Source organism: Populus trichocarpa, chromosome 13, assembly GCF_000002775.5.
Source record: "Populus trichocarpa isolate Nisqually-1 chromosome 13, P.trichocarpa_v4.1, whole genome shotgun sequence".
In the NCBI taxonomy this organism is placed as follows: Eukaryota; Viridiplantae; Streptophyta; class Magnoliopsida; order Malpighiales; family Salicaceae; genus Populus; species Populus trichocarpa.
In genome coordinates, this window is record NC_037297.2 from 13298694 (window position 1) to 13310217 (window position 11524).

The 11524-nt window shown below is 29.5% G+C and overlaps 1 protein-coding gene across 1 annotated transcript; it reads right to left on the reverse strand.

Annotated features, from left to right (window-relative positions):
* Positions 1 to 9377: 9377 nt before the first annotated feature.
* On the reverse strand, positions 9378 to 10511 carry LOC18104572 (endochitinase PR4). Its single transcript, XM_006376357.3, has 2 exons — positions 10033 to 10511; positions 9378 to 9913 (listed from the first exon to the last, which is right to left on the reverse strand). Exons 1-2 carry the CDS (start codon positions 10445 to 10447, stop codon positions 9507 to 9509), a joined length of 822 nt encoding a protein of 273 aa, XP_006376419.2. The 5' UTR covers positions 10448 to 10511; the 3' UTR covers positions 9378 to 9506.
* Positions 10512 to 11524: the final 1013 nt, after the last annotated feature.

The following is an 11524-nucleotide window of genomic DNA, read 5'->3' on the forward strand; positions in this document are numbered from 1 at the left end:
ATTTAGATCTAGTGTTAAAGAAAATTAATGGGCTTCCACGTTACGTGTTCTTTATTGGTTCGACTAAAAAGTATTGGCAAGCAGTGAGAATTCCACTACCACCGAGAAGATGATGTGGACAAGCATTGCTGTTCGTGTAATTAATTATGTAAAATAATATTAAATCTTCTTTTCACAAAAAGCATAGTTATATTTAAAAATATTTAAAAAATAATTTTTTTAAAAGTTTTTTTTTTTTTTAAACAACAAACTGCAACTAAATAAATAGTGGTTGATAGATATAGATAAGGAAAGGAAAGGGAATAAAAAAAAAAAAAAAAAGGGTTGAAGCACAATTTCCTAGTCATTATTCCAACTCTGAGTTGTGCAATTGTTTGATTATTAGTGGGCATGTGATGATGGTACTGTCCATCATTTTCCATTGAGGTCTTTCATCAGCAATATTGTTATTTGTTGATAAAAAAATAATATAAATTATATTATAAAATTTAATTTAATAATTTAAATTTTTAAATAAAATAATTTTTTAATATAATATTAAAATTTTATTAATTAAACAGTTATTAGTTTAAATCTTATCATTTCCACTTTATCTTCTCTTTAAAATTAATTAATAGTACAAGATAATGTCAATCTGTACCAGTTTTAAATTTAAAAATTTTTTACTTGAGAAAATTTGTAAGAAAATAATATAAAATATTAATATAAAAAAATTATTATATAAGTAAATTTGATAATGCATCTTAAGGACATTACATTTTTTTAATCAAAGATAAAGATTATATTAAATAGAAATTAGTTAATATCAATATCAACAAAAAAAAATTATAGTATTTAAAGAATAAATACTTATATTTACTTCTGAAAAAAAAAAGAATAGACAAAAATAAAAGAGTGAAACAAGAGAGAAATAAAAAAAAATATTTCTTAATTTAATTGAAAATATTCTTATATGTTTTTGATAGTTTTTGGATTTATTATATATATATATTCATATTTACTCTTTACTCTTAAAATTATAAAATTTTCATTCAATATAAACTCGAATACTAAATATGTGTTTGAAAGTGTGGTTGTGGTTATTTTTCAAATTGTTTTTTACTCGGAAATATATTAAAATAATATTTTTTTATTTTTAAAAATTATTTTTAACGTATTAAAATGATCTAAAAACACAAAAAATATTAATTTAAAAAAAAAATAAAAAAATTTAATTTTTTTAAAAATAAACGGGATGTAAATGTGAAAGGTATTGAAGTCAATCAATCAATTAAAATTAAATGTGTTGAAAACTCTAGGTACGTAGACTTTCCCACCTTCACATTTGACTGTAACGTTGAGTTGACGCCGCTTCTTCCAATTAATTAATTAATACCTCCCTTTTGACTTTTCAATACGAATTATTTTCAACTCAAAGAAAAACAAATATCTAGAACTTTCAATTACTACTTTAGTTTTTTGCTTTTCTGTTTTTTAAAATGTTTTTTAAATTATTTTTTTAATTTTTTTGAATAATTTTAATTTTGGATGCATGAACAATAACATCCATCCAGTCTGCCAACGAGCAGTAGATCAACGGATAAATCGTTATCCACATCTCCTACACGCATCGTGTTCATCCTTTTTTTTTTTTCTAATATTAAAAAATTCTAAAATGTAGTAGTTTTTATTTTTTTACTTTTGTTTTTTTTTTACATGTTTGTTTTTTGCTTTCTTTTTTACCTAAAATTGATTTCTTCTTTTTTTTTTTGTTTCTTTTTTTAAAAAAAAATTTTGTTTCAAAATTATCTTTGCTAATTTTTTAAAATATTGAGCTGGTTGAAAATTTAATTATGTAATTTTGCGTGGGATATTCACTGTAGCAACAGGTTTTTTTTTTTCCATCAAAATTCTCATTTTTTTTACTGTAGCAGCTCAATGCTTTTGTTTTTTTTTTTACATTTTGTTTTTGCTTTTTTTTTACCCAAAATTGATTTCTTCTACTTTTTTTTGTTTCTTTTTTTTTAAAATTTTTTTATTTCAAAATTATCTTTGCTAATTTTTTTAAATATTGAGCTGGTTGAAAATTTAACTATGTAGTTTTTTTCTTTAAAACACTGTGGATTGCTATAATATTCTCATACATTGTTTTCTTTTTTTTTTAATGATTTCTTTATTTTTTTTTTTCAAAATGGTCTTTGTAGATTTTATTTTTTTATATTAAGTTGGTTGAGAATTTAGCTTTGTAGTTTTTTTTTAAAAAAAAAAAACAATATGGATTGCTACAGTGTTTCCCCTACATAGTTTTTGTTTTGCTGCAGTGTTTCCCCATATATTTTTTAAAAAAATTATCTTTATCGAATTTATTTTTTCAATATTGAGCTGGCTGATAATCTAGCTTTAGCTTTCCCCATATGTTTTTTTTTTATTTTTTTTATTTTTCTTTTTTTCCAAAATTGTCATTTTTTACGTATTTTCTTTTTTTTTGTTTTGTTTTTTTCAGAATTATTTTTGTTGATTTTATTTTTTTACTATTGAGCTGGTTGAAAATTTAGTTTTTTTGTCTTTTTCTTTAAAACACTGTAGCTTTCCCCACGTGGTTTTTTTTTCGCTTTTGTTTCCTTTTTTGTACATTTTTTTTTCATTTCTTTTACCCAAAATTGACTCTTTTTTTTTTTAGATAGTCTTTGTCAGTTTTTTTTTATATATTGAGCTGGTTGAGAGATTAGTTTTGTAGCTTTTAAAAAAACAAATACTATGGATTACTACAGTGTTTCCCTTACATGGTTTTTGTTTAGCTACAGTGTTTCCTCCACATGTTTTTTCTTTAAAATTATCTTTGTTAAATTTATTTTTTCAATATTGAGTTGGTTGAGAATTTAGCTTTAGCTTTAGCTTTCCCCACCTTTTTTTTTTCATTTTTTTAAATTTTCCCCACGTTTTTTCATTATAATTATAATTATTATTATTATTATATTGTATTATATTATATTATATAACGGTTTTTTTCTTTTGTTTTTTTTATTTTTTTTAATGAATTTTTTTTGTTTGATTTAGTTTGTTAATGTTAATATTTTTTTATTTAGTTATCAGATTTTCATGATACGAATCTCGGGTTTGATGGGTTAACCTGATTTGACGAGTTATTTTTTTCATTTAGTTTAGTTTGTTAAAGTTAATTTTCTTTCTATTTAATTATCAGACTTTCATACTTTCATGACATGTATCCTGGGCTTGACGGGTTAACTTGGTTTGATGGGTCAACCCGGTTAATTCTAGGTAAACCCGTCATTTCTTTTTCTATTTAGTTATCAAACTTTCATGACGCAAATCCCAGGTTTTACGGGATAACCTGGTTTAAAAGGTTGACCCAAATAATTCAATGTTTTTTTTTCTTTTTCTTCATTAGTTTTTTCCTTCCTGTTGATTTTTTTTCTTTGTTTTTTTAATTAATCTATTTAATTATCACACTTTTATGACACGACCTTATAGCCAGACCCACATCCAGTATTCTTGGGTCCGGTGTTACAGCCAGACTCACTTAAACTTGGGTCATGCAAGTTTAATTTTATTATTAATATTATAAATATTACTCTTAGATCAGGTGTTGCAGCCAAACCCAAGATTTTTGGGTATAACTTTGCAGAAAAACCCAAGATTTTTAAATTTTTATTTTTTTAATATTTTTTATGCAAAAAAAATAACTCGCAGCATCGCGTGGGTATCAAAGCTAGTTTTACTTCTAATAGGCGTAGTTTATATATCTATGCATATTTTATGTATTAAAATTATGATGTTGATTTAAATAAGATTTTATTAAGAAAAAATAATGAACATTAAATTTAGGGTCTAATGTGCATATTTATGCACTAAAACAATATTAATATGAAATCAAAATGATATTATGAATATTTTTAAAATATGCACTAAAACAATAATTTAAAATAAAAAAAATTAAACTTTTTAAAAATATTTTTAAAATAAAAAAACGAACAAGATATTATGAACCGCGTCAACTGATCCTCTGCCTCAACTGAGACCAACATTCCCATTAGAAAAATAAAATAAACTAAGACTTAATTAACCATAGAGTTCGAGAAGAATTGACCACTTCATTCAACACTAACTTTTAAATATTTTGGATAAATTGGGTGTCCGCTTCCAGTCTTCCAAAACCTTAATGATATATACTATATCACACTAATTAATTATGTTTATTACTGTGATTAAATATTATTCACTTAAAAATATATTAAAATAATTATATATTTGTTTTCTTACATTAATAAATTAAAATTATCAAAAGCTATTAAAAAATATTGATTTAATATTTTCTAAAACCAAATAAACTAATTAATGGTTTGTTTTTGTATTTTAAAAATATAATGGTTATTGAAAGCTTACATAATCGTTAATTTCAGGACCGTAAAATTAATCAAAGTACATGCAGGTTGACCCGAACACCAATATATATATATATATATATATATATATATATATATATATATATATATATAGACACACACACACCCCCATCAACTTCTATAATGGCTGCGAGTGAACTGGTTGAATATTTGTGAAAATTGATCCAAAATTAGCCAAACTGATGGGCTTTTGAAATATTCTAGATAATTTTAGTTAAACAAATTTAAAAAAATTGATTCCATTAAATTTTTTTGAACCAAACCAAATTTTTTGAACTGAACTGATGACCACCCTGCCCTCAAATCCTTAGAATTAGTAAAAAAGGATAAACATAGTTGTGTCAAACAACTAATTTAACTCAAAAAATTAAGTATTTTTGATAAGTTTTAAGATATAATTTATATTATCCTCTAAAACATCTTTTCAAATAAAAGTTTTTTGGGTTTAAAATTTACACAGACCTACGTTACTCTATGTTGATTTTTTATCAAATAAGTTGGGATAATGAGATTCAAACTCGTAACCGTTTAGTCATCAAAGATTTAATATCATGTTAAAAAATTAATTCAACCCAAAAATCTTTTTATTGAGATTCTAAAATATAATTTATATTAGTATTTTAAAAGTTCATCTCAGATAAAAAATAAAAAAAAGTATTAGACGATACAATGAGGTCTGTCGCTCAGTGTTTTAAGACCCGGCCCGGCCCGGCGAGTCAACCCGGGACCCGGCCGACCCGGGCCTGTGGCCGGGCCGGGTCTAAGCAAAAAACAGGCTGGGAATTGGCCCGGCCAGACCCGGTCGACCCGGAGGGTTGACCCGGCCTGCCCGGCTGAGACCCGGGTTTATGTTTTTTTTATATTCTTATGCCCGAAACGACGTCGTTTTGGCCTTTTACAATTAAAAGGCCAAAACGACAAGAGCAGAGAGACGAATCACGAGCATTGCAGAGCAGAGAAGTGAGAAGAAAACCTAATTAATTTCAAGAATTTGTCAAACCCATTTCACTCTCAGTCGTGAAGAAGAGTAGATGAGCAGAAGAATCTTGAATCATTGATCGCCGTTTCAATTCTGAGCATAAGGTTAGATGAGTTTTTAATTATTTCTTTCTTCTTTCGCCTTTCGCTCTGTTTCATCTTCTTCCCTCTGTTGAAATTGCAGGAGAGTATAACAGTAGCATCGATTCTTCCCTCTGTTCAATCTGTTGACCCATCGGTTCTTCCCTCTGTTCCCTCTGTTGACCCATCGGTTCTTCCTACCGATTGACCCATCGGTTCTTTCCACAGGTATGTATCTCTGCTCTTTTATTTTTCTAAAAACCAGCAGCTCAAATGTAACTGATAGTATGAATTTAGGTTTAAGCCATGAGAAAGAATTTAGCTGATAGTAATCAATGGTTTCAATTGGGTTTTGAGGAAGCATTTTAGTAGGGCTGTTGTTTAAATTGCCTCAAGATTGTTGGTGAAGATAATTGTGTAAAAATGAGTTATTTCCTTGATTTTTGCAAGGCATACTCTCATTTTCGGATGTAAAATTGGGTTGTGAGGTCAGGATCCTGATATGGCACAGACTTTTTCACCTATCATCACCACCATCTCTACCTGTGATTGTTTTTTCAGAAGGAGATGGTGACATGAATGGGAGATTGAGGGGTGGTCTGATTTTCATTGCGCGCTGAGACTTTGTAGAAGCGTTGCAAAGGCATTATTAGTTCTTATCACCAATAAAAATGGTCATGGAACTGTCTTGCCATCTTGTTTGGAGAGATACTCCATTGAGGAATGTGCCATCACAAGATGGAGTCAACAAATAACAATCAAAAAGCTGTTGAAGATGGAAGCACAAGTCCTAAGGAGCAAGTTTTATAAGGACCCTTTGGGAGGCTAATGATTTTGCTCTTTATGGGAGAAGAATCTCTCAGCTTTGAAGGTTGTAAGAGAAAGGTCAGTAGTCTTTGCACGCCCATGAAGGATGTAGGGTTCGTTACATGATTAGAGCTGGTGCCAAGAAGGAATGAATTGTGCACTCAAATCTCTCTTCAGAGTTTTAGTGTGATATTGGGAAATGTTAATTACTTTTTTCTTATCATCTTGAAATATTGACCAGTATGGGATCATCTTACATTTCAGACCAAATTTTGCTGACTTTTGTGAAACTGCTTTATTTATCTTCAAATTTTCTATGCTTTCGTGATCACATTCATACAGCAAGTAATTCCGTATGCCATGTAGTTTTTGCATGTCAACAAACCAATTTGTTATGATTGTGCACGTATATATGCTTAGACACTGATGAATTCAAGAAATGTTCACTTTTATTTCTGCTGGGGTTTTCGTTCAAATTTCAAATGAGAAGTTCCTCAAATTTTACACTAAATATTTGCGAGGCAGCTGATTTTGATTTGACTGGGCAACTTGTATGGCCTGGTGCCCTGCTTTTGAATGATTATCTTGCAAAAAATGCTGAGATGCTTCAAGGATGTTCTATTATTGAGCTGGGCTCTGGTGTAGGTGAGTGATAAGTCTAAGCTATTTTTTCTTTCCTTCTTTTTTTTTGAAATTCCTATTTGTGCTTCATAATTTACTGATTTTGGGAAACCAAGTTATTGCAAACAAGTTGAATCTATATTCTTGTTTGAAACCAAAGTATTGCTAACAAGACAGGAGCTATGCCCCTTGTTGATTTTCTAGACAAATCAAATTGAGAGAGGCTTTGCAATTAATTGATAGATTGGCCCTTCTAGACATTCATTTTTTTTTTAGGGTTGACCCGGGTCAACCTATCTGACCCGTGACCCGGTCACTGGACCGGGTCGATGACCGGGTCGGGTTTTAAAACTATGTTGTCGCTGCAATTTCATGAGATTTTAACGGGTGGTAGTTGATGCTCTTTCCGGCAGCCCCATAATTATAATTCCAAGTTAGTTGAGTCGGATGATCACATCACGATCGAAATATTTCTTGTCTTGATCATCACATGACAATTGTGTGGTTTTTTTATTATTATTATTAATGTGAGTATCCGGGTCAACTTGCGTGCACCTCAATTAATCTCACGGGCCCTGAAATTACCAACCATATAAATCTTTAATGACTATCATATTAATAATCACAAGGCTCAAACCTGAAACCACAAAAAAATAAACTCGTCCCAATTTATTAGAGCAGTTGTTGCTGCAGGCCTAATATTTATCCCTTCCGTGCGTCAAAATCTTGCAAAAATTACTGACTTTTTTAACTTCTATGATTTAAAGAAATTTTCAGATTTGAAAATAATAAAATTCTCTCATTTAACCAACCACTGTTGTAGAACACCCGGCTACAAGAGGGTCTAGATCGATCCTAATGGAAGAAAAAATAAAAAAATAAAATAAAATTTTGCTCATCTAATCAAAATCTAGGTTGTTTCACTAACTAAGTTGACTCAAATTTGACCCGATCAAAACCCAACTCTCACCCCGAAGATTTTCTTTTTTATTGTTTTGATTTAAAAAAAATATATATTTTTTTGAGAGTCAACCCTCTCGATTCATTACCAAAATCTTATCTTAAGTCGGGTTTTACAACTATACCTTTAAGATGATAATCGTCTAGAAATGATTATAAAGCCCAACCTGGAGCAAGGTCGGGGCCGTAAGAAGAAGAGGTCAACTTAGGTTGAATAAAATAAATTAAAGATAAAAACAATATCATTTTAACCCTAAATATTTTTTCAAAACAAAATCAATAAGCTGAGCATCGAGTTTTGACTGAGTTTTACCTCAGGTTCACCAGGGAGCGAGTCAACCCAGGTTTTTAACAGACTCAGATCAGATCAACATCTTAACTAATTAATTTTTTATTCAATTTGGATCGGTTTAGGTTTTTGATCAACTGAATCAAAATTCGATCCGCAAAACCGGTCAAACCACACCCCGGCCGAGTTGAATATGTTGTATCTTTGTTTTTTTTTTTTTTTTAACGTTTATCTCTAGATAATTTTGCTCTCTTCTTGAGAGAAATCTACACAGGCCTCAACCTCGTTGCACAACTACTCTCATTAACGTGACTATAACATGAATCATAGGTGACGTCGACCCTTAACCATATTGCATTAACGTTCATTTCACATGCCTCATTTGTAACTTCCACCCTAATTAAACAGCTAATTACACAATTGCCAAAATTAATGAACAAAATACCTAGCCAGAATGCATCAAAGCAGCAGAGCAGCTCTCACGTGAAAAATTGGAAAATATGTTATTTTTATAAATAAAAATATATTTTCTTTCATCAAAAATCAAAATTTATATATAATAGTCATCTTAATTAATACTTTGCGGTTATAATAATTTTATTCCATTCATTTTAAAGATTATCATGTGCAAATTTATACTTGTTAAATAATAAAAAGAAATACTTTATATTAGATTTATAATGAAACAAATAAATTAATCACATTAACTAAAATAAGGAAATATAAAAACAATGATGATTTATATTGTTAAGAAGTGTTTTTATATAAAATAAAAATATAATATTTTATATTATTATTCATTATTTTTTTTACATTTAAAAAATAGTGAATTATTATATAAAAAACTATAAAGAGCCTTAAAATATATTTTTTAAAATTACTATATTACTAATTTGCAAGTTAAATAGATGTTAAGAGAATAATTAAGCTGAATTACACGTCATTAAAAAAGAGTTTTAGATTTTCTATTCTTTAATTATATGTGTGTGAGTTTATTATTTTGGAATAAAAATTAGTAAAATTAACAAAAATTTAATTTCTACTTTAACTTATAAATTTCTAACTTCCGTTTATAATTAAGAAATTCATAAATTAAATTGAAAACTTAAATTCAAGAATTGAAAAAAATAATTACAATCAAACGATTACTCAAGAATCAATTAAAACTAATATCAGAAGGGGAAAAAACAATTTAATAGTAATTTCATCAATACTCAAAAAAAAAAAAGAGTACAAAATAATGTAAATTAAAACTTGTTATTTGAAAGAGTAGTCCTTACAACATCAAAGCTCGGAGCTAGCCAAGTTGATTATTCCATGACAAGTACTGAGGTTATTTAGAATCACATTAATTGTTTAAGAATAACCTAACAGCTGAGGTTATTGCCAGGAGCAACACCAAGTTGATTGCAATAATCTCTATAATACCCAATACGAGTCTGTACGGTTCGAGGATTCCCTCCATTACATTCAAGAGCACCATTAATGGCTCGGATTGTTGCTCCAAAACCTTGGTTTAAGACAGGACGGATATTGTTCATCCAAAACCACAGGGCTGTCTTGAATGCCACGACGGGATCCTTTGCGACTATGTCAGGATTGTTCAGTCCATCAAAGTCGTTGCTCTTTCCGGCTGGCCCGTAGTTGAAGTTCCATGATATTTGAAGTGGCCCACGGCCATGGTATTTCTTTCCAGGAACACAAGGATATTCTTTGTTCTTTCCGTCGCAGTAGTCACGAGATGAACCATTTATTTCTTCTATATAGCAGAAGTCTGCAAGAATAACAAATTAATTATCATGCTAAAGAAGAAATGTTATGATATAACACTTACCATTCACATATGAAACATTGCAAGAGATGTAAATCAAATGGGGTGGAAAAGGAACTTACGTCCAGTCTCATGTGTGACATGAGCGAAGAAAGCTGCAATCTCTGGCTTAGAAGCATCATCTGAACCAAGTTGACCGAATTGCGAATATGAATTGAGGGCATCAAGAAATGTATTTCTTGTATAGAAGTTTTTCCCAGCACAACCTGCACCAGCTTGACTGATTATGCCATCGAAGAAACTAGGTGTAACAATGTCAGCTACAGAAGCACCACCGCCACTCGGTGTGCTAGGTGAGGCAGAACAGGGCCCCTGTTTACATCCTTGGCCACAGTAGGCATTGCCAGTGCCACAGTAGCCATATTGGCTACAACAGAGGTTTGCTGCACAGCCACAACTTTGAGCCTCGACCCCTTTTTCGGGCACGGCTCCTGCAAGGATTATGGCTAAGATAATGGTCAGTAGATTACTTCTCATTTTGATACTGATATGCAAAGGATCGAGAGAACAATATCGTTTGTGATGTGCAAATAATTAGGTCTGAGGGTTAATGGCTATTTATAGAGGCACAAAATGCATGAGATATCTGTATCTTTACGTGTTAAAGATCCAGGCCTGCCTAAACTTGCACAGTATCAACTAGTAATTAAAGATAGCAAAATTAACATTTTGATTTGTTTTTGTTTTAGAATATTTTTTTATAATTTTAATCAGTGACGTTTCGTTTTTTTTTTTTGTTTTTTTTTGTAAAATATTTTAATTAGCCGAGACCAGACTATGGTCATCTTGACTGAACATTTCAAGGTAAAGACAGGTAGTGTTGTGTCTGATAGCTAATTAATTATTAAATCATCCTATGAAGCAACTTATTTTGACTTGGTATCTACTGTATTAGATGGATAAAATCCTCTCCTCCCCGCTAGAGCAAGGACGGCAACTCATTAGTTTGACAATTTCATGTTTTTGAAGCTAGATATTTATGTTTTAATATTTAAATAAAAATAATGTTATTTTAATTATTTTTAGATAAAAATCTTTGGATATGGCAAGATAATTGGATTATATCAAGTCAACTCCCGTATGATTTAACTTTTTTTTATTAGAAAAATATTAGCGATTTCTAGTTATTTTTTCATTAAAAACAAAATTATTCAACCTATAGCATAACAAGAATGAATAATCTAGTTAATATTATTAAACTATTAGGTTTATTAGGTCATTGATTAGATTGTTAAGTTAGCTATATTATAATATAAATATATTTTATAACATATGAAACATAAAAAAAAAATGATGAAGTGGTAAGTATATATGTTTTTAATTTAGAGGTCTCAAATTCAAGCTTCATGAGTGACACTTGTAGAAACAACACAAAAAGAGGAAAGGTAACAAAACAGCAAGGACAAACAACATAAAATTTTACTGAACAAGGTTATCACACAAAAATCTTAATTCAAAATCAATTACCGAATATTTTTTTTTCACCCTTTCTAATAGGCTCTTTAAATAAACCTAAAATTTGACATAAATCAACTAGGAAACCCAAAAATAAAA